This window comes from Pyrus communis, chromosome 11 (assembly GCF_963583255.1).
Source record: "Pyrus communis chromosome 11, drPyrComm1.1, whole genome shotgun sequence".
Lineage (NCBI taxonomy): Eukaryota > Viridiplantae > Streptophyta > Magnoliopsida > Rosales > Rosaceae > Pyrus > Pyrus communis.
This window is the reverse complement of record NC_084813.1, coordinates 9,151,399-9,177,386: the sequence shown is the minus strand read 5'-3', so window position 1 is coordinate 9,177,386 and position 25,988 is coordinate 9,151,399. Positions and strand designations below refer to the sequence as shown.

Sequence of the window (25,988 nt, the reverse complement as noted above, 5' to 3'; positions counted from 1 at the left end):
CCTAGGTTGCAGCGGTTGTATATGTCAACGCATACTACCATCGACATGAGATGGTATAAGGAAAAGTGGGTACATGACGATGTCTTAAGGCATCCTGCAGATGGGGAGGCATGGAAATAGTTTGATTGAACGTTACCTGGTTTTTGTTGCTGATCCTTAGAACGTTAGATTGGGACTTGCCATTGAAGGATTGAATCTATTCAGGATTCTAAACCAACACGGCAATACTTGGTCGATTTTTGTATTTCCGTATAATTTACCGCCATGTAAATGTATGAAAAAAGAATACATGATGATGACCATATTAATAACTAAGGATCCTGGTAGGTCAATTGATGTATACTTACAACTGTTGGTGGATGAGCTAAAGGATTTATGGACACACATTGTGCGCACATACGATAAGTGTACTAGCAAGATGTTCACTTTGTAGGCAGTAGTAATGTGGACCATGAACAATTTCCTTGCATATGCAATGGTTTTTGGGTGGAGCACTAAGGGTTATATGGCATGCCCTGTATGGAAGGAAAATGTAACTTATAGTTGGCATGTCGAAAAAGTTTGTTACCTTGGTCATCAGAGATGGTTGCCATGGGACCACTAGTGGCGAGATAAGGATAAAGAGTTTGACAGGGAAAAAGAGCATCGTCTCAGACCCAAAGAATAGTCCGATGATCAGATTTTGGAACAACTTAATAGTTTGGGTTTTGCTCCGTTCGGGACAAATGTTAATAGGACCAGACCTTCTACACATATGAACTGGATGCATAAGTCTATGTTTTTTGAGCTCCCGTATTGGTCGAAACTAAAATTGAGACACAACCTCAATGTTATGCATGTTGAGAAAAATGTATTTGACACATAGGTTAGCACAATTCTAGATATCGAGGGTAAGACAAATGACGCGATCAAAGCTCGTCTTGATTTGGAATGAATGGGAATATGACAGGGTTTATGGATGATAATGATAAAGCTAGAAGGGATCTTGCATTTTTTTTTCCATGAAACCGAATGACAAATTTTTTTTTTTAAAGTTTCCTGATGGGTATGGTTCAAATATCGCGTGTTGCGTGAATGTTGACGGGGGTAAATTAGCTGGACTAAAGAGTCATGACTGCCATCTGGTTCTGCAACACTTACTTCTTGCTGGTATTCGACATCTCTTGTTAGCCGATGTTGTGAAACCAATTATGTTGTTGTCCAGTTTGTTTTCACAATAGACGTTAAGATCGTTGTGAAAGACGAACGTTAATTAGTTACGCCATGACATTGTGCAAGTTCTATGCAAGTTCGAGATGATATTTCCTCCAACTTTCTTCACAAGTATGATCTACGTGATGGTTCACTTACCAGATGAGGCATTGTTTGCTGGACCAGTCAACTTTTGATGGATGTATCCAATAGAAAGGTATATATTCCTCATCATTTTTATTAATCAATATCTTATGATTAGTAAAATTTGTATCATATCATTTTATATTGGCAGGCTTCTCGGAGACTTGAAGAAAAGTGTACGAAACAAATCGAACCCTGAATGATCAATTATACAAGCTTGGGTGGCATATGAGGCGTTTACATTTTGTGGAATGTATTTAAAGGATGTGGAGACAACTTTAAATTGTCCTCCTCACAATAATGACGGGGTATGAAAGGAAAAACTTTCAGTTTTTCCCCAAATCGCTTGACCCTTCGAAGATCTAATACGAGGTGAGTTGTTTTCCAAAAAGGACATGGAGGTATCATATTGGTTCGTACTCAACAATTATGACAAGACACTATCATACCTAGACGAGCATGAAGATATGATAAAGCAGGCACATCCTTCACATTTGTATGCCAAGAAACACCGTGAATTGTTTCTGCGGTGGTTCCTCAAATATGTAAGTTTGAAGTGTTTTGTATTGGAAATATATATTGTATTAATTATTTTGCTCGAGCTAACAAATTTAAGTGTTTGTGTAATATTAGGTGCATCAATTGAAAGCATCGAATTCCTTAGCGTACAATGAAGAGTTATATAACTTGGCGTTCAGACTTATTCACATTGAATTGTCCTCGGGTTGCCACGTCAACGGCGTCAAGTTCTTAGTGGTTGCACAAGATGACAAGTTGTGTACGCAAAATAGTGGTGTTCATGTCCCAGGTGGAGCTGAAAGTACAAACATTGAATTCTATGGCAAACTAACAAGTGTCGTGCACTTGCTTTACAAAGACCGATGCCAAGTGATCCTATTTAAGTGTTGATGGTTTGATACAAACCCAAATAGGCAGGGAAATGTTAAAAGAGATCATGAATTACTATCAGTGAACACTACCAAAACTTGGTATGATGACGCATCTTAGTAAACATGGCAAAACAAATTGTGTATCTAGATGACCCTAAAGCCAGGAGGGGTTGTAAATTTGTTCAGAAGATGGACCATAAGAACGTGTATGCTATACCAGAACAAGACCCTACTAACGATGACATCGACAATGTCTCTAACCAACGTCTAGAATCTTCGATGGAAGTTGGTGCGGAAACACTCAAAGATACAAATCTTATCCAAGAACCATTTCTGATAGAATGAGTATCTTCAATCGAAATACCGATTCAATCAATCACAATTAACCTCGGTAATCTTCCATGATACGATGGTCGAGTGTGCACAAACGACGATGATGACATACCTATCGATGATGAGGAATGAGACACTAAAAATGATGATAGTGACGAAAGGGAAAGTTATTGTAGTTCGGATGAAGATTAAAGCAATTTATTTGTAACTTTTGTTTTAAAACACATTAAATGGTTAATTCATTATATATAGGGCTGGAAAAAATGGTATGAATGATTGCTATTTCAATTTGTATGAAATTTGGGAATACCAAACTATCCCGAAATACTGAAAATTAGGAATACTAAAATTTTTGTTTGTGATTGTTCTTTAAATTCCGGTCCTAAAAATTTTCGGTTTGGGATTTAGGATCCCATTTTATATGTGAATTACTTTGTAAATAATTTTTTTTATTAGTATTTTATAATAAATTTTAATCAAAATTCTAAAAAAAAAACCTATTTTTAAACATAATTGCGTGCACGCACAACAATTTTTGGTCACGCAAGCGTTTTTATTTTATGCGAGTAGATTGAATTTTCAGAAATTTGCACGACGAATACCTAGATTTTGTCACACAATTATCCTTTGTGCAATGAAATCTATGTCTTCGTTGCACAAGTGTTTGAAAATTAAGGCGTTTTTTTTTTTCGCGGAAATTTTAAAAAACATCGCGACGAAGTTTTTAACCTTGTGCGGCAAAGCCTCCGTCGCGCAAGCTTCTATGTTTTTAATCATGTGTTTCGTCTTCCTCCCCTCACTTCTATCTTCTTCCTTTTTTTTTCCCCGCACGATATCCTCTCTCTCCTTCCTCTTTCTCTCTTGACACCATTGTAGCCATTCTCTTACCCTTAGTTATTTTTCCCCGACAGATGTGTTTACCTTCAGACCCTCTCACTACCACTCTCCATCGCTCACCTCATCTCTACGTCCCTCTCTTCGGTCATTGCATCTTCATCTCCAAGAGGTAATTTCCTCTTAATTTTTTTTTTCAATTTTCTTTATTTACCATGTTCATTAGGGTTTATAGATTAAGGGTTATTTTTATTTTTATTTTATTTTATTTTTAAAATTGGGGGTTAGAATTAGGGCAGTGGGGTTGGATTTAGGGTTCGTAAATTGGGGGTTACATTTAGGTTCTTAAATTAGAGTTTTTGGGGTTCTTAATTGGGATTAGATTTAGGTCTTAAATTAGGGGAACGATTTTGGGTAGTGAGGTTAGATTAGGTTTTCTTAAATTCGGAGTTAGATTTAGGGTGCTTCACTGGAAGTTGGATTAGGGTTCTTAAATTAGAGGTTTTTTAATTTCAAGTAAAGGGTTAGAATAAGGGCCGTGGTGTTTTTTAATTTGAAGAACACAAATAGATTTAGTGTGCTACCCCGAAGAACTATTTTGCTCATTCCCAGTAACTCTAATCTCCACAATCCATCAACAAAAGAACTGCAGGTGATAATACTTATTTATAATATATATATATATATATATTTATATAGGTGAAAATGTAGAATTAATCCCAGTTAGCATTACTGCATTTTGGTACAACTGAATGAAAGAAACAATGACTTATGAAATACTTTTCTTTTTATTTATCTCATCTTAAAATTATTACAGGTATCAATTGATTCAATTATTAGCTTAATTAGGGTTTATCCCTTTAACCCTAGGTATTCGTTCGGACTGAATGAGAGAGCTTCCTTGTATTGCTTATTGACAATACTTATAAAAGCACCATAGTAATACTTGTAAGTTATGTTTGTGTAAACACGAAAATTTTGTAACGAATGAAACGAGAACATGTGTACAAAGTAGATTTGTATTGATTTGAATTTATAGGCAACAATCTCTGTTCACAATTTTCCTTTGATTTGGTTATTTGATGTAAATGCGTAGGTTGTTGATCCAAGGGTCACAATGACTTGATCTTGGATGCACGGTTAAATGATTGCTTCAAGTTTTGATCTTGAAACAATGCGTGTATTGTCTTCACCTTAGGTTTAGGGTTGCGGCAAAGGTAGTGTTGACGTAGAATTTCGTTGATTCAAGGTCTTGGCGACTTGATCTTGAATCGAACGTCGTTGCAAGTTTTGAGCTTGCAACAAAGTCTTGAATGAATTGGCACAAGTGCTTGTTGATTCTTGAAGGGAATGCTTCAGCTTTGGTCGTATATTCTTCGAAGATAGCTTTGGCAGTGTATTAGTCTTCAAAGATTTGGCAGAGGTTCTTCTCAATGTGAGAATTTTGGCCTTTCAATGTAGAAATTGTCAACCTTGAATGTAGAAATTGTCGACCTTTATGCTTGTATGAGAACCTTGTATTTATGGACTTCTCGAAGCTTGCATTTGGAAGGATTTGGTTTTGATTTGTGTCCTGATTCGTCCATGGGAGAATTTAGGCATGTTTTGTGTCTTAATTTCAGCCACTTTCCCGTGCTTGGCCAAAATCTAGGGCTTGCTTGCCTATTTTGTGAGCAATATTCAATTCTTGCTTGTTTTGTGAAGATGCTTTAGGTTTCTTTCCGGATTTGGGAGCAATTTGGGCCCCTTGCTGATTTTAAAGGATTTCTTCCCCCTTTTGCCGAGTTTTGGGGAAGTTTTATTCTTCCTTTGCTTGATTTGTGCCACATGTCATTGATGACTTGTCCATTTGTGATGAGTTATATGCCTTGTGGAGCTTTATTATGCATCATTTGTATGCAACGAAATTTAAATGTCTACAAATGCCCCCACTTCAAGGCGCGTTGTAGGCATGTGCTTGTCATATGTAGGAAACGTGTTTTGAAGTCTTGCAATGTGAATGTTCTAACTCAAGGGTCGTCGAGACTTGATCTTGAATTAGTTTGATTCTTTAAGGGCCGCATAGGCATTCGTGAATGGAAATATTTCTTCAAGGGCCGTTGAGGCGTATTTCTTGAATTGAAATGATGAATTTCATCAAGGGCCGTTGAGGCTTGGTCTTGAATGAAATGAAAATTTTCTTCGAGGGCTGTAGAGGCTTGATCTTGAATGAAAATTTTGAAAAATGGATAAATCGGCACATATTTATTGTGCATATTGATTCTCCATAATTTTTTTGACAAATACATTTGGTGTATTTTGGGACTTGAATTTTTTCCTTGTGGTTATGGGAAACAAAGGAAAAAATGCTTTTCCTCCGTTAGGTAGGAATCTCCCTCAATTTTGGTAATGAGGGTGATTTCCTTCAAGATGTTGAAAAGCTTTAGTGATTTCCTTCAAGATTTTGGAAAAATTTAATGCTTGTCCTTGGGTGAGTAAGATTTGCATTTTTTTCCCTTTCCCTTTTTCTTTTCCACGGTAAAGAGGTATTTTCCCTTTTGGTTTGGGAAACTTTAAGACTTGTCCTTGGTTTGGGAAACACGTCATCTGACTTGCACAACAAGTTTGAGGTCAATTTCTCTTCTGGACAATTTTGTAATGATATGGGAAACGTAGCTTTATCTCTTAGCTTTTCAAGCATATATTGCATACCACTAGGAAAAATTAGGAAAGCCTTCAACTCGTCATTTTCCTTACTAACAGGAGAACAACTTTTGAGGGATTAACTTTGAAAATTGGAACATTTGGCTTTAGGGAAAGTTATGAAATTTGGATACAACGATCATGAGCATCTTAGCTTCCTTGTCCAATTGGCCTTGTATCAAAACTCATTCGGAAAGTTGATTTATCAATGTCCTGCTCGTGCAAATTGGCTGAAACTTGCCATTTTTTGGTTGGAATTTGCTTCATTCTTTTGGTTGGAATGTACTTCCTTGTTTTGATTTTCCTTTTGCTATTTGGTATGTACTGTCGTTATAGCATTAGGAAGCAGTTGACCCTTATTTATAGGACACTTGAGTGTGTGTTTTTGCCACAACACACCCTTGTCGTGCACTGCCATTGTGCTTGTTGCTGTGCCATGCCCTATTGCTGCTTGCTTGATAGGAGCATATTTATTCGACTTTGTTATCTTATTTCTTTGCATTTACTTAGTTAATTTCCATTTATGTAGTAATTTAAGCTATTTTCGTATTATTGAAGGTCCAATTGGTAAAGATGATAATAAATGGCAAAATTGAGCAATTTGGAGCAGTTTTGGACTTGGATTGGATAGCATGCGTGGATAGCATATGGCCTAGATATTTTTGGTGTTTAAATGGTGTTAGACATGTGCTAAAATCTGGAAAAATTAAACTTGAGGCTTGGAAGGCAAGGAATTACACAAGAGGAACATTATCTTATCCTATCCTATCTTATCTTATGTTATCTTATCTCTAGCTGCAAAGAGGAATCCTAATCAGATTCAAACACTTTCTACCTGATTCTTAGAATCCTAAAATAACTCAAAACACCTTATCCTCTTTCTCTTTGGATTCAACCGTTCTCCCCTTATAAATATGAAATTCCTGCAGCGATTTAGGGTGTGCCGTTCCTGTCATTCATCCATTGAAGTTGCTGGAGTTTTCAGAGTTTTTTCTCTCTTTATTTTAAGTTTCAATGTTTATTTTAGATTGCTTTTCAGTTATGATGAACATGTGTAACTAAGTTTCTTTTTAGCTAGAGGTGAATTCGAAGCCCTGATCATATGTTTTATATAAATTGATTACATCCAGTTATTGTTTCATAAAACATGAATGCGATTTACTTATCTACTTTATAGAAAACTTATTCTTGTATGTTTATTAAGGGTGCACACTTAGTTTGCATGCAAGGATTTGATGCTAGAATATAAGGGAATGTCACCTAATCGTTATGAACTTATATTTGTAATTAGTAAGTCACTAGTCATGATTGAGTTAAGTAAATTCTTGGCAGGAGTATCATGCTTTTCATAGTTATGAATGTTTTGTCAATGCTTATGATTTTCACATAACTTAATGATCTTTGAGATGTATCTCTATCATGCTTTTCATAGTTAGGGAACTTGATAAGAATAATTTGGTTGTCTCACTGAGTCTAATTCAATGAACTTAGGAAAATTTGAGAGTTAATTAGTGTTGTTCACAATTAATTTGGGGCATTGTCATTTGTGATTTATAGAAAAATAACTGGAAATTGATTTGTATACATATGATTCATGTGTGGAGAATAATCCTTTAGCTATCATTTCATCCATATTTCATTCATAACTTAATTTACTTGCTGCCATTTACTTTTGTTTTCATTAAATTCATCCAAAATCTCCCCCGTCATTGTTTTGATGTTAATTTAACTTAATTTTCAGTTTTACAAGTTTAATTTGTGTTGATTAACATCCCTTCTAATCCCCAGAATAGAATGATCCTTACTTACTTATACTGCGACTGCATAATTTATAGGGTTTAATTTGTGTGTTAGTTTCTACCACATCATTGCTGACGTGTGTAATTGCTGCTTGGAGCTTATTGCAGTGCGTTACTTTTTACCGCGTGGTGTTGTGCAAAAGACTATAGTGGGGGTTTCGTTGTGTATTGCCTTTTGGTCACAGTTTTTCCTTAGTGGTGACGTTGCTGTGCAGTGCAAGAAACTGCTTGCGTAATCACCGTGAGGTTGCGTAGTATGATTGCATAGCATTTTGGTTTTCTTTGTTACTGTAGCGTGCTTTGAAGGATTGTCTTGTAGCTGCCCTTTTTGCTATGCTACTCAAGCTTTGTAGCTGATTTCTTTTCACCATTGTGACTTTGTCATCGTCATCCTTCAATGCTCACGAGGTTTATCTCACATGTCTTTTGCTTTAGTTAAGCAATTTTTTCTTCTTTTCGCCCCACTTATGCTTATGTTGCCTTGTTTGTAAAACGGCTGTGTAGCCGAATTCTTCCTTTAAAGAAATAAAGTATTCAGATTCTTGACTTTGCTCTTTTTTCTTCAAAGTATTTGTGTTTTTGTTGATGATATGACTGTACTTAAAGTTTTGAAGTTTCAAGTTACCTATGTACCTTCGGTTGAGGAGGGATCAAGTCATGACGTAGTTTAAATGAGTGATGAATTTTTTATGATTTTGATGGTGATTTTTCGTATACAGTTTATGATCTTGTGGGCCAGGAGCGTTGGGTGTTCCCTTTTAAGCTTGTGCGAACAAGGAGCATTGTTGCCGTGTGTAGTTTAAGCTCGTGTAGGCGAGGAGCTTTACGCTGTGTGTAGTTTAGGCTCATGCAGACAAAGAGCATTGGGTGTCGCCTGTTGAGCTTGTGCGAACAATGAGCATTGGGTGTTGCCTTTTAAGCTTGTGCGAATAAGGAACATTGTTGTCATGTGCATTTTAGGCTTATGCAGGCGAGGAGCTTTGTGCCGTGTTGTAGTTTCAGGTCGTGCAGGCGAAGAGCATTTTTGGTGTGGATATGGTTTAGGGGTAATAGTGCTTTAAGAACTTGTCATTGATGGGGCTAATCTTTAAGCCGTCTTCCACCATGAGTAAGTAGGCGCCGTTGGTGTAGACCTTTTGTATTATATAAGGTCCATCCTACTTTGATGTGAACTTGCTTTTTGTTTTGTGATACGATGATGAACCTTCGTAATGTTAAGACAAGATCTCCAGTTTGGAAAGACCTTGGGCGGACCTTCTTGTTGAATGCCTTGGATAGCCGTGCTTGTTAGCATTCCAAGTGTTGTTGAGCTTCAAGCCTTCTTTCATTGAGTGCTTCCAACTCTTGAAGTCGTAGTTTTGAATTTTCTCTTCAGTCAAGCCTTTTTGTATAACCATTCTTAATGAGGGGATTTGACTTTCGAGTGGCAGAACAACCACGCCATATACGAGAGAATAGTGCATAGCTTGGGTATATGTCTTATATGTCATCCTGTATGCCCAAAGTGTTTCTCTCATTCTTTCATGCCAGTCTCTCTTTGTTCGGCCAATTACCTTCTTCAGGAGGTTGCACAAAGTTTTGTTGAATGCTTTCACGAGACCGTTGGCTAGAGCATGATATATGGAAGACTTGTGCTGCTTGAACTTGTATTTCTCGCTGAGTTCATCCATGAGTCGGTTGGAGAACTGTTTTCTGTTGTCGGTGATGATGTAGTAAGGCACACCATATCTGTGGTTGATATGCTCATTGATGAAATGGACGACAATTTCCTTCTGGACTTCCCTTAGGGGTACGACTTCAGCCCACTTGGAGAAGTAGTCCATTGTAGCTAGGATGTAAGCTTCTCCTGCATATGACTTTGGTGTGATTGGTCCTATGACGTCCAATCCCCATGCATCAAACAATTATGAAGCAACTATAGGGTGTAATGGCTCAGGTGGTTGATGTATGAAGTTGGCGTGGAATTGGCTGGCTTGGCACCTTTTGGTATATTTTAAGGAGTCATTCACCATGCTCGGCCATTAGCAACCCATTCTTTTGAATTAGAAGTGTAGCTTCGGTCCAGACTGATGCGCTCCGCATATGCCTGAGTGTGCTTCTTCCATGGCTTGATTAACTTCTTCCTCACTTAGGCATTTCAGAAGTACTTATTCAAAAGAGCATCGGTTGAGTGTTCCTTTGTAGTTGAGGAAACGAGGTGCTCGTCGTTGTATTTCAGATCGGTGTCTAGGATCGTCTGGAAGTTTTCCATGCTCCAAGTAGTCGAGCAGCGGCTGTTTCCATTCTTCAGTGTCGACTAGAAGTATTGAGATGACGTTTGTATCATTTATTAGCATTTCAGTGACGAGTATGATCACCCATCTTTGGCAAACTGGCATGTTCGCAACTTCGCCTTCTCCTAACGCCAGAGGCTAGGTTAGTGAGAGTGTCCACCATTTGATTTTCTTTTCTTAGCACATGTTTTAGCATCACGACCTCGAATTTTTGTAGTAGTTGGGTTGCTAGCTGAAATTATGAAACAAGATCATCTTTCCTCACTTCATATTCAGTCAAAAGTTGATTGATTATGAGCTTGGAGTCGCTATACACTTCTAGCGTTGTGATTTCCATGTTGATCGGCATTTGGAGTCCGATGATTAGTGCTTAGTACTCAGCGACGTTGTTGGAGCATAGCTCGCTTAGTTGAAAGGAATAGGGTAGTACTTGTCTTTGGGGCGACATGAATACTACTTATGTTCCCGTTCCATCCATTTGTGCGGATCCGTCGAAGAAGATTGTTGGGAAGATGTCGATGTAGAGCACCTCCTCGTCAGGCAAGTCATTTGAGATTCTCCAATCGGCCGAGATTGGATGGTCGACAAGGAAATCTGCTAGGGCTTGCCCCTTGACAGTTTTAGTTGGGATGTAGATGATCTCGTATTAATTGAGAAACAACGCCTATTTAGCTAGTTGCATTGTCAGAACGGGTTTGGACATAATGTACTTGACTGGATTAGCTTTAGTAACCAAGTAGATGGTGCATGCATGTAGTGTCTTAACTTTTGGATGACGAAGACTAGGACAAGGCACATCTTCTCGATTGGTGAGTAGTTGAGCCCGGCACTAATGAGAGTTCTACTTAAGTAGTAGAATGCTCTTTCCTTTTAGTCTTCATTTTCTTGTGCCAAAAGTGCTTCAATGGAACCCTCTTGTGTGGTAATGTATAAGATGAATGGCTTTATAAGCACGAACGCTTCTAAGATAGGTGGGCTTGCCAGGTACATTGCGACATGCATCATCCCATATGAATGAAGCGTTTTTCTTCATGAGTCGACTGAAGGGTTAACAGCGTCTAGCAAGGTTAGAGATAAAGCTTTTGATGAAGGCAAGCCGTCCTTGTAGACTTTTTAACTCGTATAGGTTCCTTGGCTCAACATTCTTTGAATAGCCTTGATCTTTGATTGGTCCACTTCAATGCCACAATGCTTGACAATGAAACTGAGGAATTTCCCAGAAGTGGCACCAAATGCACACTTCAACAGGTTCATTTTGAGGTTGAAGTGTCGTATTTTGTCGAACACCATTCGAAAATCCTTCAAGTGATCAGATCTTTTCTTGGTCTGGATAACTACATCGTCTATGTAACATTCTACGTTTTTGTGTAGTATTTCGTTGAAGATCTTCTGCATTGCTCGTTGATATGTAGCTCTAGCGTTCTTCAAGCAAATGGTATTACATTGTAGCAGTAGATACCTTTTGGAGTGTGGAAGGCTATTAGTTATTGGTCTTCGAGAGTTATGCAGATTTGATTGTACCTAGATGAGCCGTCTATGAATGATAATGCCTTGTGGCCAGTGATTGGGTCCACCATGATTTTGATGATTGGCAAGGGAAAGTCATCATTTAGGCAAGCATCGTTGAGGTCTCGGAAGTCTATGCAAACACATATTTGTCCAAATTTCTTAAGGACCATGACGATGTTGGAGATCCATTTAGGGTATTGCACATCTTGGATGAAGCCCATTTTGATTAGCTTGTCAATCTTGGCCTTAATTTGTGGGATGAGCTTGGGTCGACAGATTCTTTGAGTTTGCTTTATTGGTCGTGTTCCGGGCTTGACTGCAAGACAATACACGGCGATGGTAGGGTCAAGGTCGGGCATTTCTTTATAGGTCCACATAAAGACGTATTTGTACTTCATTAACAGTTGGTAGTACTCCTCGATCTCGTCCGTACTTATTTATGCATTTGCGAAGATATGCTTCGGTTTCTTCCTTGTGCCTAAGTTGAGCTCCTTGAGATCATCAACTGTGGCTTGCCCCTCCCCATCCTCGAGCTGTGGTGGCGTAATAGTGACATATTCCTCGGGGAATTCGTTTTTTTTGTCTTCTTGGATTATAAGGTAGGGGACGTACCTTTGGGCTTTAGTGTCGTCCGTTTGGGCTTGTTAGCATGAAGATTGGCGAATGTGTACGATGGTACGCCTCTTTACCTTAGTTGTCTCTTTGTGTTGACTTCCAAGGTTGCTTGGCACTTCATCCTTTAAGAAATCGTGCTTCGAACGTCGTCTTTTGCTGCTAGAGGGTCGAGCTTTTCTTATTTTGGTGTTGTCTTCCTTTTTCTAGAAAGCTACCTAGTTTCTTCAAGTCTTTCCAAGGCCGATCATCATGGAGGAGAGCTAGCTGTGTTGCTTTGTTTCTTAGGTTTTGACAACCTTTAGAAAATAGAGCTTTGGCCTGTTGGCGTGTTAAACAACTTGAAGACGGAAGTTCGGTCTTGACCACCGATGAGATCAAGTGCCGAAATTCTGGGTTTTGAATGATTCATCCTATTGAAGACTGACGTTCGAGGGGCGGGTTTAGGCTCCTTTTGATCTTGTTCAACATTTATGCTGATGTGTTGAGAGCTAGTATTTTTTGTTTTCTTGAAATCTTCACGAGTGTATTTGGTGTGAAGCTAAGTCCGGCTTTGTTGTTGTTAACTATGTAGCCATGCTTCTTCAACTTCTTTTAAGTCTCGGTGAGGTTACATTCTTTGTTGTTAACGATGTTTGCATTATTCTTTCCAAGATTTAAAGAGGAGGGGAAATCGTACCTAGCCCTTGACATGAGTTTGTAGGCATTTGGGTCGAAACCTTTTTCGGTCCTCTTGGTTGGAAGAGAGCTTGGTTTTGCCCCCTTTGGCAGAGGTTTTATGAAACCTTACTGTGGTTTTGAAACTTTAGCATTGCCTAACTGTGTCAGAGGTAAAACTACATTTGTCTTGAGCAACTTTACATCGTCCTTGTGCAGTTGTGTGTCGGCTTTGCTTTTTCTAGTTTCAAATGGGGATTCCCCATTCTTTCTTCTCGACATAGGGATGTATTGAAAGATAGGTACGTTTGGTCATTTTGAGGGCATCACTCTTCCTTTGGTTGTTGTGGGTTTGGCAGGCTCATCATCGTCTTTGCTTGAAGATAGCACGGGTTCCCCTTCTCACTTTTTGGACACGGCTTACCACTCATGTTTCTTAGGTGCGGCTGTGCATGTGGATTTGATCTCTTTTGGAAGAGCTTGGGGCACCATGTCATCATCGATGTAAAACTTGGTATCCATGAAGTGTTATTCGACTTTGGTGAATGGCTTGGTGTCGCCTTGTATTAACTTCACTCATTCTCGATAGAATTTTAAGCATTGGTGAAGGATGGATGACACCACTCCATTCTCATGGATCTAAGGCCTTCCTAAGAGCAAGTTATAAGTTCTTGCATCAATCGCATAAAATAACGTGCTTGACTTGAGTTCGTTAATGGTCATCTTAACTCAGATTATACCCATCGCTCTTTGTCTTCTTTGGTTAAAACCTTGGATTAGGAGGCGGCTTCGGGATAGTTCATCCACCTTAATGCCGATTGTGGTCATTATTGACTTTGGCATGATGTTTAGGGTCGACCTAGCATCCATAAGCATGTGGTTGATTTTGTTCTCTCTTACATACCCAGAGACGAAGATAGGACAGTTGTGAGGCTTTGACCTTAGTAACAAGTCTTCGTCAGTGAAGTTAATTACGTCATGGGCGGCACAGTATATGGCATATTCATGTGGTCGAAGCTTTAAGCTTTCGTTCTTGCTTACTTACACCTTGTGGTCGTCGAGACTAATTAAGACTGCTACTAGTGTTTTTCATATCTCCTTGGGAAATCGTAGTGCTTCTTCAACGTTAAAGTGTGCCGGTAGGCTTTCTTTGGTCGTGAGGGTCTTTTTTTTCCTCAATGGCGATAACTTTGCCTTTTGAGGGCTCTTCTATCTCCACTTCAACCATGTGACAGGTAGCGGTAGTGCACTGTTGGAAGAAGTCTTTTAGGAAGTGTTTGTGCATGGAGACGGGAATACGTGGCTCTTGCTCCATAGGTTCCCTTACTTATGTTGGCTTAACAGCTTTTACGCTCATTTTCAGCTTTTTGTTATTGCGGCAACAGTGATTTCTCCCTTGTTCCACCTTTAGCCATGTGGCTTGTGGTTTTGGCTTCTTTGTCTTTTTGTAGGTTACTAATGTCTACCTTTCTTCATCGTCGGTAGGTGTATTTTGGTCGCTTGCCCCCAGCAATGGTTGTGCAGAAGGTGTCGTGTAGCTTGAGCATGGACGGGAGTGGTTAGGCGTCACTTGGAGAGGCACTTGATCGAAATATCCAAATGCAATCGTAGTAGTGTGTGTTATGGCCATGTCTTCAAGGTCAAGTTCGATTTGTCCTTATTGTGTTATCTTCATGATGAGCTCCTTGTGGATGAAGCACTTGCCAACAGGATGACTCACGATATAATGGTACTTGTAGTACCTAGGATTATTAACGCGATTCATCTTTTCGGGGCACTTGCATTTAGGTAGCTCAATCACCTTATTTTCCAATAAGTTATCTAGCATTACAGCCACGTCAGAGTCAGGAAAAAGGTACGTCTTTTGCTCCAGTTCCCCCAAGGTGTTTTTGTAACTGTATTGGGTGAGAGACGGCTCACCTCTCTTCATCTTCTTCGATTTGGTTTTGGAGGAGATCTTGATGATGGTAGTGTTGACTGTAAAAACTTCCTTATCAAGCTTTTTCCCAGGTTTGTCCACTTTCAAAGCAAACACCTTGTCCTTCTTGAATTCGGTGATTAGCTTATTTTTCCTATTATTGGTGATACTTAACTCCATGTTGTGGGATCAAGTTGCCAACTCCTCAAACGTTCTTGGTTTTATGCCTTGGAGGATGTACTATATCCCCCTGTGCATGCCTTGAACACACATCTCAATGGCGGAGGTTTCAGAAAGCCTATCTTTGTAATCCAAACTTAGTGTAAGCCATCTATTAATGTAGCCAACAACAGGTTTTGTAACACCCCGGCCCTAAATTTTTTTATTTTCGGGGATTGATTTTGTTGATAGGCCCAATTTCAAATCATAGTTAATTTATTTTCATTAGTCACATTCCTCTAAGTCAATAATTTAGATTCTTACAAGCTATCCATATTTTCTTAAATGTCAAAACATAACATTAAATTAACAATTGAAATCACTATCATTAGTAACATTCTCCAAATAATTTCCTTCCTCCCACGTGTAATTCATAAACATTAATCATTTACCAAAACATACAATTTCACTTCCAATTTAGAACCCTTTCCATCTCTTAGGTCAAAATTCAATCTAAATATTAATTCTCGATTATTTAATCTCACTTATTGTATGGATGCATCTAACATCTTGTTAAACTGCCTACGTATCCTAAACAGGGATTAAGCTATTCGTAGTTCGCATTTTAATCTATTCTCCACTTCCAAAAATGTTATAGTTTAGGTCACATTCAACCTTAGCTTCCAAGATCAAAACGCATCAAATGGTTACTAAACATGAATTCAGAATATCTAAATTTGAATGAAAAAGGCAGCATCGGCCCACTAGCCACGCGCCACCACAGGTGGCGATCGACCGCCCCAACTTGCTGGAAAATTTCACTATTTCCAAAAATTCTCAAAAATTACAGAAATGAAGATCTCAAAGAGTAGATCAAACTTTATACCTGCAGCCAAGTCCAGTTTGTCCGGGAAACTCCTCAAATTGGCCACGAACCATCGAAACCCTTGTTTTTGGGTGTTCTTGATTCGACTCCTCCGGTGCTCCGCCGCCCCAACCAATGGCTGGGCCTTGTTCATAAGGTTGAGGTATAACTATGGGTGGTGTTTATGGGTGGAGTTAACTTCAGATCATGGTGAATTGAAGCCAACCCGTGCACCCCTCCTCATGGTTTCTCTGGCAATCCTTCAAATTTTGTTACATTTTCGGACTAAAATGGGTGAGGGATCGATTGGCCTTCAGGGAAGGGTCATTTTGACACCAACCTTGCCGTCAACAGTGGCCAGAGTTGGGAGTTAGGTCCGGGTCGGGTCACGGTTTCACGGGTACCCGTTTCCCCCCGTATTTTCTCATTTTCCTTCTCTTCCATGCCCTCATTTCCTTCCTTCCCCATTGGTCCTAGTCCCTCATTTTTCTCTTCTTCCCTTTCAATGCTCCAGATTTTCTGGAGCCTTCCCTCTTAATGCTAAAATGACTATTTCGTCCTTAAATTCTATCATTAATAACTTCTTCGTTATAATTCCGTTTTGCGAATGGTTTGTGCCCACACGTTCATGAGATCGCGCTCTATTTTAAAATATAAATTGTGACCTCGAATGGTCTACAAATTTTAAATAATTAACTTCCAAACTTCAAACTTTGTAACCAGTTTAATTTAGAACTGATTTTAAATAAATTAATATAATTTCTTGAAAAATAACATAAAATCTCAATAATACAATTACGTGAATTATAATAATTTCCCAATTCTATTTTCATAACTGTAATTCGACTTATTTTTTATTTTCTCCACATATTCATAATTATGAATATATTTCATATATTTAAGTATTCAGGGTATTACAAGTTTGTCCTTCCACTACTTTGTACTCGTTAGCTTCAATATGCTTATGGTGTGGCGAGTGCTGTAGAAGTAGTTGATGAATTCCTTTTCAAGCTGGTCCTAGCTATTGATAAACTCGAGCTCAAGGTCAGTGTAATAGTCAAAGGCATTACCTTTTAGTGAACACACGAACTACTTAACAAGGTAGTCTCTCTCCGTCCCAACATTGTTGCAAGTTTTGATGAAATGGGCAATATATTGTTTGGGATTCTTTTTTCCATAGAATTGCATGAATTTTGGGGGCTAATAACCCCTTGGTATCGTCAGGGCTTCAATCTTCTTGGAGTATGGCTTTGAGTACAGCATGGAGTAATCTGAGCTTCCTTTGTACTGCGCCTTAATTGTGCTTGTGATCATTTCTTGCAGATGTTGGATAGAGAGAGATCTCATGAGCGTTATAGCTTGGTCCACCTCTAGCTTCTCCTTAGCTTTCTCCACCAGAGGCTCTTCTTTCTCGTTTGTTTCCTCTTTTGGAGGATCAACCTTTAGGTCAGCTTTCTAGTCATGTTGCGCCTTCAAACGATTAACGAATGTAGCAATCTACAAGTCATTTTCCTCTATGGTCATTGTCAGCTTTGCAATTGCTTCGTTCATTTGGGCTAGCTGCTCCTCGATGGACGTCACACCAGTGGTCATAACTTGCATGGCTACAAGATACAAGCTGCTGCTTGAGTCGGCTTCAGAAGCCAACGACTTAAAGTACCTATTTGGGCTTTCTTCCCTTGGTGCTCTTAACGAGGCCAAGGTGATCACAGGTTCGTGCTTTGGGTATTCTTGCTCATTCGGCAAAGTTGATGTAGGGGTGGAAGGAACGACAAAAAGAGCTCTTGCCTTGCTTCGGGTTGTGATGCCCAAAGTACCACCATTTGCGGCAAGGATGTTCTTGTTCTTCGCATTGATTGCATGAGCAACTTGATCCTTTCTTAATGCCATTTGTGCTTTTTGCAGATTTGAAGACAGAGATGGAAGGCAGAGATGTCCCATTAGGCGTGCCAAAATTGTAAACGCGAAAATTCCGTAACAAATGAAATGAGAACATGTGTCTAAAGTAGATTTGTATTTATTTGAATTTGTAGGTTACAATCTATGTTTACATTTTTTCTCTGATTCAGTCTTCAAATTTGATGTAGATGCATAGGTTGTTAATCCAAAGGTCGTGATGATTTAATCTCAGATGAACGATTGAACGATTGCTTCAAGTTTTGAGCTTGAAACGATGCATGTGTAGTCTTCACCTCAAGTTTAGGGTTACGGCAAAGGTAGTGTTGACGTAGAATTTTGTTGATTCAAGGGTCTTGGCACCTTGATCGTGAATCGAACACCATTGCAAGTTTTGAGCTTGTAACAAAGTCTTGAAGGAATTGGTACAAGTGTTTGTTGATTCTTGAAGGGAGTGCTTCAGCTTTGGTTGAAAGAAAGCTTTGGCTTTGGCTGTACATTCTTTGAAGAGAGCTTTGGCAGCTTATTAGTCTTCAAAGATTTGGCAGAGGTTCTTCTCAATGTGAGAATTTCGGCCTTTCAATGTAGAAATTGTCGACCTTGAATGCAGAAATTGTCGACCTTTATGCTTGTCTAAGAACCTTGTATTTATAGACTTCTCAAATCTTGCCTTTAGATGGATTTGGCTTTGATTTGTGCCTTGATTTGTCCATGGGAGAATTTAGCCATGTTTTGTGTCTTAATTTCAGCCACTTTCCCTTGCTTGGCCAAAATCTAGGGCTTGCTTGCCTATTTTGTGAGCAATCTTCAATTCTTGCTTGTTTTGTGAAGATGCTTTAGCTTTCTTTTCGGTTTTGGGAGCAATTTGGGCCCTTGCTGATTTTAAAGGATTTCTTCCCCCTTTTGCCGGGTTTTGGGGAAGTTTTATTCTTCATTTTCTTGATTTGTGCCATATGTCATTGATGACTTATCGATTTGTGATGAGTCATATGCCATGTGGAGCTTTGTTATGCATCATTTGTATGCAACGAAATGTACATGTCTACAATATGACTTTGCTAAGAAGGTTGTCTTACAATACCAAATTCATATTCATAGTTAGCAAATAGTCCACATATGTGAAGAAGCACCCCAGTTTACCAAGTTTTTCAAATGATTTAAACATCATTTGGCAAGAACAAATGTCATGAAATTACATATGTCAGATATCAAAACTGCATGTTACCATGCACTCTCACCTACTTGAGTTAGAAATGAGGTTAAGGAGTTTATATTCACTGCAAGGGATTGTGATACCACCCAATGGATAATCATATCCAAATTCTTCTTCGGCCTGACTTAGCAAGTATTGGAATGAAGAGTGGTTCAAGTATCAGATCAGAATCACAAAAAATTGGTGCAATGTTGGTTTTATATCTGTACTGCAAAATTGGCACTCCTTTATGCTAGTTTCTTCTTATAAGTTATAATGGGTATATATCCTATCTAACATTGATTAGTTTGTGTATAGTAGATGCAGTTTTAATTTTTGTTTTTGCCAAACTTGAACTGGGTTTAGAATTAGGGTTTTTAAAATTCGTTTTAAATTTAAGTAGAAATTATTATGCATGTGTATGCTAATTTTTATCTTTGTAATCTACAAATTTATTTCCAATTTTGTAGACATCACAACTCATTAGAACCTGAAAGGCGGTGACTTCTACACCTCGTCCGATGACTACACGTACTACTGTCGCCACTACTCTGGCAAAGATGGACCATAGGCTAGTCAATCCGATTGACCAAGTTGGTCCTCCAGTCCCACAAGCGCCGACATCTTTAACTTCTTCGGTGCCTGACATGCTCATCAGCGCCCTCGTACTACGGAGCAGATGTCGCCATCGGGATCCACAACTGATGCCTCGGGTCAACAGCTAGGTATACCATCTTAATTTACTCCCTCATTCCCATGTTAACTTATTTTTGTTATTTTAGGTTCAATTTGTCAAGTTATGTCATTTATGGATTAAAAAGTTATTATATATATATATGTATGTACGTATGTATTGCTTACTGTTGTCATCATTCCGAACCCATTATTAAACAGTTATGATCATTGTGTTGGATACATATATTGTTTGTGTTATTTTCAGTATTTTGGGATATGTTTTAATTATAGAGAGGTTATGCTGAAATTTTGGTAGGATTTGTTATTAGTTTTGGGTGACCATTAATTTTCATTTCTTTGCAGCCAAGAAAAACACTTGGGGACCTTGTCGGCAATTGAAGACGGCAAAGGTCACCCGGGTGACCAACGGTCGTATCATAATTGGATCGGGTAGCACCAACAGCAGAGCAGCATAGTGCATTGGTCCACAACATTGGGCACGTCGTGCAGACCTATTGCCCTATACGGTGGAAATCTTGGAAGGCGATGCCAGAGGAGGTGAAGAACATGGTGCACAATCATTTGTTGGTAAGTATCGTCGCCTTTTTAATGCTTTTCATGTAAAATTTATATATTTATATTTATTAATGTCTTTTATTACTAATAATTTCGTAATATTTGTTACATTGCAGAAAAACTACAATTTCGATGACATCTACGAGGACATGTTGGTGTACCTCAATCGGCTCTTCTCCGAACGCTACAAGCAGTGGAAGAGTAACCTGCACCAGTATTTCGAGATGTTTGATGATCTGCAGGTCGCTCTCGAGGAGGGTTGCCTGAACAAGTTCGAGGACCGGCAAGATAGTTAGGTTTGGCTCTGCAGTCATTTTCAGAAGCTAGGCTATATGGTGCACTTTTAATTAGGACTTCTTTCATTTTACTTTTTAAAATTTTTACTAATGTTTATTATGAATTTTTTTTATTTTCTTTAAATATTACAACTAATACGTTTATTTTGTGTATAACAGAGGAAGGCGAAAGCCAACAAAATCAATTGAGAGAAAAAGACTCTTCTCCAGCTTTCGAGTTCGAGGCCTTTCTCATATAGGATGGAGGCGCGGCAGAAGGTATATATTACAGCTTTCATTTCCAATTTTAAAATGTCGCTAATAAATTATTATTATTATTATTTTGTTTTCGTATTAACATTTTCCTTATCTTTTTCTATTTCAGGAGGGTTCAAAATTCTCGGAGATCAACATCTTTGCTGACGTTTATGTTTGGCCCGGGGATGAGTTGACCGAGTCCCTTCATGCAAGTAATTTCTTATGCATTAAAGATATATACTAATTATTTCAAATTGTTTGCTATTAATATTCCATGTTTTATTTCACAGGCGACTATGGTGGAGAAGGGTCAGTCGGTCCTTTAGGAGTTCGCCTCACAGCTTCCCTCGGACACACCGATCAAGTATGTGGATCCCCCTGAGGATGCAGGGTTTGACATCCTTATATGGACATTGGATCAAACTTTCGGTTGGAGGCTAGGGGCATATTGTTGGGGGATGGAAAATGCTAGGTGGCAGAAGAGTGAAGCCTCTTCATCCTCGCACTCGAAGGGTGAGGTTACGACTTTGACGCAAGAAGTCACTGACCTGAGGAGTGAGCTGGCATCGTACAAGACTTAGATGTCATTGATTGTACAAGCCCTCAGTTTCTTCGGGATCCATCTCCCCGATTTTTCTGCACCACTACCATCAGAGCCCCTCCACCCCTAGCATGCACAGCAATCAGACCCATCGATCTCTGACCCCATCCCTAACCCCACCCCCTTCTAGCAGCAAGATTACCAAGCACCTTCGAACGACTTGCCCATAGATATGCCTCATTTTTTTTTCCCGCTTTCTTTTTAAACTTTGTATTTGTACGTACATTTTTATTTATATTATAAATAAATTGTTTTTCTATTCATTAATTTTTTATTATTATTTATTTTTGTCAATTGTATGAAATATTTTTTTAATAATATTCCGTTTATTTTATTTATTAATTTTTTTACTAAAAATTACACTTGTGCAATAAAGATATGTTGTCGTGCAAAACCATGCGTGTCTTACATGTTTCGTCTTGCAAACATTTTTGAGACGAATTATAGACGTCCCAGAAATTCCTCGTCACAAAGCACACTTGTACCCTCTTATATTGTGCAACGAAAACCTTTGTCCGTATACCTTTCTGCGACGAGTAGTTAAGTGTCGTGCAATCGTTTAGCTGCGTGATGAATGTGCACTCTTCGTTGCACAAGGTCTTTCTTCACGACCTTTGTGCGACAAACTCTGCGCGAAGATTTTTGTGTCGCCATAGGTTTTGTGCGACCTGGACATGCTTTGCGCGACAAATACTCCCTCGTCGTGCAAAGTGTTTAATTTAGTGGTGTGAGGTTCCACCATAAATCTAATTGACAATATGGGAGTACCCAACTTACTTATAAGCTTGCAAGGTTTCTCCTTTTGTTGACATGAGACTCTTAACCTTCGTATCCTCACATACTTCCTCACGTGTGACAGATTATTAAGTCAAACATATGGACAATACAAATTGGGTGACATGGAGCATGTGTGGCCAATGGAGTTACATGTGGGCCAACAAGCTGTGATACTATGAAGAAAGTTGAGGTTCCATCATAAAAACTCATATCCACACAATACAACTCATATAAAACCGATAGGCTATATATGGACAAAACCAATTGACCATTACAAAGTTTCTCCTTTCACCAATTTGAGACTTTTTAATGTTCTTTTCCTCACACTAAACATAACACAACTCGTGCCGATGGCCAAACTGGCATAAAATGAAGTAGATAATTCCAAGATTTTGGAGAAAGGAGAATCATAAAAATTTTATACGCTGGCCGGTAATTCCAAGACTTGAAACATATGATCGTACAAGCTTGTAAAATCATGAAGGGGAGCATTTTGGTTTCACACCCAATGATCACCAACATGCGTGTGGACGACTATGGACAATTAATTAGTGAATCAAACAATTAATGCTTACTTCACATCAATCAAAGATTGTTAATTAGATGCTAGAGCTTTTCACCTTGATGATCATATAGTTGGTTAACAATATTGAACATTACAAAGAACCTTTTTGAGCAATCCATCAATATCAAATCAAATCGAGTAACCATATATCATGCAGTTTCTCACCTCTTACAGCTCATACAAAACTCCTACGTACCTACGTACTCTCCACCACCAAAATTGTCAACCATATGAGCCATTTTCTATCAGAGAAGCACGGGATGTATGAGAAAGTGTCATTTTGCTTTATAACCTCAGTTTCTATACCAGTCACTATTGAACCCGTGACTTTGCCTAAATATCGGCCAATAACCCTACTATAGGCCTCACTATATATATAGACTAAACAGTGATAGTAACAGCACTGACTTGGTGGTCATTCACATGCTTGGGACTCATTTGCTACCCAATTGGATTGCTTGAGAGATTATTTAATCTTGTGTTCATTTCATGGCTAAAGTTTGCTGTTCAATCGAGACGGAGCCTAGAACCTTGAGTGAAGGGCAACTCAACCATGCTAGGGTTTGTAATTTTTAAAAACTTCACAATTACGTTTTTTGTTTACTTTGATTAAATGATGATATTGGGGGCAGGGGAAAGTCGAACTCAATTTGGAGCTTGGGTGCAAGAGAGAATGTTTTTAACTAACTCAACTATAAACTCCTTGCATCACATTACATTCATGTTGAGCTTCTTGTTTTTAAATTGGATTTTTTGTTATCTTCTAAATGTTTCTCATCATATATTTGCAGGAAATGGCTGCTGATGTCGTTGAGAAAATGGAACCAACTGAAGCCTCAGCTATATTCATTGAAGTATGATTTCATACTATGCATTTTAATTAATTCATATATATTACAATTACATGCTTCTATATTACATTTTTTTATACATATGTATATAGGGACTGAGACCAGTAATTGGTTCAGTGAAGGAGATGAAGCATATGACTGACAAAGAGGGTGAGCAACTACAATTGCAGACTAAGCTTGTGGAGTGGAAGGAGGAGGCTCAAATTTTAGAAGGGCCTTACCAATGCTTGTGTTCTACTGCCATTATTGAAACCCCCGATCAAGAAACGCGGCTTACAGAACCCGTGTCGGCCCCATTTTGATAGTTTTCGTTGTTCAAAATTTATAATTTAACATATTGTGTTATCAGATAATCGATTGTGTGATTAGAGAATATTATATATATGTGAAATAATATATACAAGCTTTTGTACCAATTTTAAATGTAAGATTAATTAACAACGGTTCAAAATCACATTTTAACAGTTATTGTAGTGTTGATATTTCCAAAGAATGCAGATGTAATTATTGGGTCTCCATAGTAACTTATGTTTTCTGTTTTAATTAGGAGATGTTGGGGGCTTTGTGTAGACTTGTAGCAGGTGCAAATAAAGAATAGTGCTACACTTATCATATATTTGTTTTATCTCTTTAATAAAGGTAGAGTGCACCAACACATATTGGTTTCATCTCTATTAGAGAGGTAATACAAATGCTGGTACAAATAGATAGTAAAAATAACATTTTGACAAACAAATGCCGTGTTTATACAATCTCATTCATATTTGGGCTTTCGTCACTCTTCGAGAAATAGGATACATAGAAATGATCATTAAATTGTAGAACATAAGCTGAGTTCCATGAGCAATTCAGAATCCACCAAATATAGAGCAAACTGTAGAATTTAATTGATAGTATTCCTAAAGTTGTTAGTCTAAAGCAAACCCTAACTCCAAAAGACAACTAAAATAGAGAATAATAAATTATAGAGACTTCCTAAAATATTAAAAATCCGAAATAAATGTCTCTAGCGGAATAGTTTCAAGACCTATAATTCAAAAACTTAGGTGCAAGTTTATGGAAGCAAGTCTTGAGACTAAACACCTAGAGATTTATAAAACTGATCGTTCTTTATTTTTCGCTTGTCGAGCTACTTGAAAAGTCCATAACATCAACTTTCGAAATATAACAGCATCAAATAATCTTCTAACTCTTGAATTTTCAATTCTCCAATCACTTTTTCTTCATTAAATATCGTGTTTTCCTTTAATTCTAATGTATTTAAAATAACTGAATTTTCTGAGCTACATCATTGCGTGACAGTGTGAGAAAGATTAGTGTCACATCCCGGCCCGGGGCGGATCACTTCCCGGACCCGCTCCACCACCGTAGCACGATATTGTCTGCTTTGGGCTTACCATTCCCTCACGGTTTTGTTTTTGGGAACTCACGAGCAACTTCCCAGTGGGTCACCCATCATGGGATTGCTCTAGCCCCCTTCTCACTTAACTTCGGAGTTCCTACGGAACTCGAAGCCAGTGAGCTCCCAAAAGGCCTCGTGCTAGGTAAGGATGGGAATATGCATTTAAGGATCACTCCCCTGGGCGATGTGGGATGTCACAATCCACCCCACTTAGGGGCCCGACGTCCTCGTCGGCACACACGCGACCAGGGTTAGGCTCTGATAATTTGGTAAATTATCACATCTCGGCCCGGGCGGCACCACTTCACGGGCCCGCTCCACCACCGTAGCACGATATTGTCCGCTTTGGGCTTACCATTCCCTCACGGTTTTGTTTTTGGGAACTCACGAGCAACTTCCCAGTGGGTCACCCATCATGGGATTGCTCTAGCCCCCTTCTCGCTTAACTTCGGAGTTCCTACGGAACCCGAAGCCAGTGAACTCCCAAAAGGCCTCGTGCTAGGTAGGGATGAGAATATACATTTAAGGATCACTCCCCTGGAGGATGTGGGATGTCACAATTAGAAAGAGGCTTTAATGTCCATTTATCCAATACAATATGTAGGAATTTAGTACAGTGACAGAGCCAATATTTAAAGTGGGTTTGGTTGAACTAACATACTAAATTTGGTACCCGTGAAGGAATGTTGATACATGTCATTTAAATGACAGTGTGTCATATGTCTTGAGCGTTATTTTTGGCTTACATGTTGCATTAAATGTTAATTAGGATTCAAAATTCATTTTAAAAATAACAAATAAGAGCATCTCCAAGCCACTTAGTACTATGGTATAATAATATTTATCTTCACTTGTAAGTGAGAGGTTTTATGTTCGATTCTCGCCAAAGGCGAATTTGAACCATATTATTGATAGCCCATTGTGAGGCTAGGCTCATCCCCTCCCTTTTAGTGTAGATAATATTGTTTGTTCCAAAAAAAAAAAAAAAAAAAAAACGAGCATATCCAAAGAAGATGTCAAATCCTAAGTGGAATGTCACATAATAAAATTTGAA

The 25,988-nt window shown here is 38.6% G+C and overlaps 1 protein-coding gene and 1 long non-coding RNA gene across 2 annotated transcripts; one reads left to right on the top strand and one right to left on the bottom strand.

Moving 5' to 3' along the window:
* Positions 1-9,087: 9,087 nt before the first annotated feature.
* LOC137708974 (uncharacterized) lies at positions 9,088-9,696 on the bottom strand. The gene has a single exon (XM_068448126.1). The coding sequence runs from the start codon at positions 9,694-9,696 to the stop codon at positions 9,088-9,090; it is 609 nt and encodes a 202-aa protein (XP_068304227.1).
* Positions 9,697-23,174: 13,478 nt separating this feature from the next.
* Positions 23,175-23,702, top strand: LOC137707600 (uncharacterized). Its single transcript, XR_011064720.1, has 3 exons — positions 23,175-23,242; positions 23,473-23,535; positions 23,625-23,702. It is a non-coding gene; the product is annotated as an uncharacterized lncRNA (long non-coding RNA).
* The last annotated feature ends 2,286 nt before the right edge of the window (positions 23,703-25,988 follow it).

Excerpts from the sequence above, each read along its gene's own strand:
- LOC137708974 (XM_068448126.1), bottom strand. The coding sequence starts at position 9,696 with ATGGACTACTTCTCCAAGTGGGCTGAAGTCGTACCCCTAAGGGAAGTC.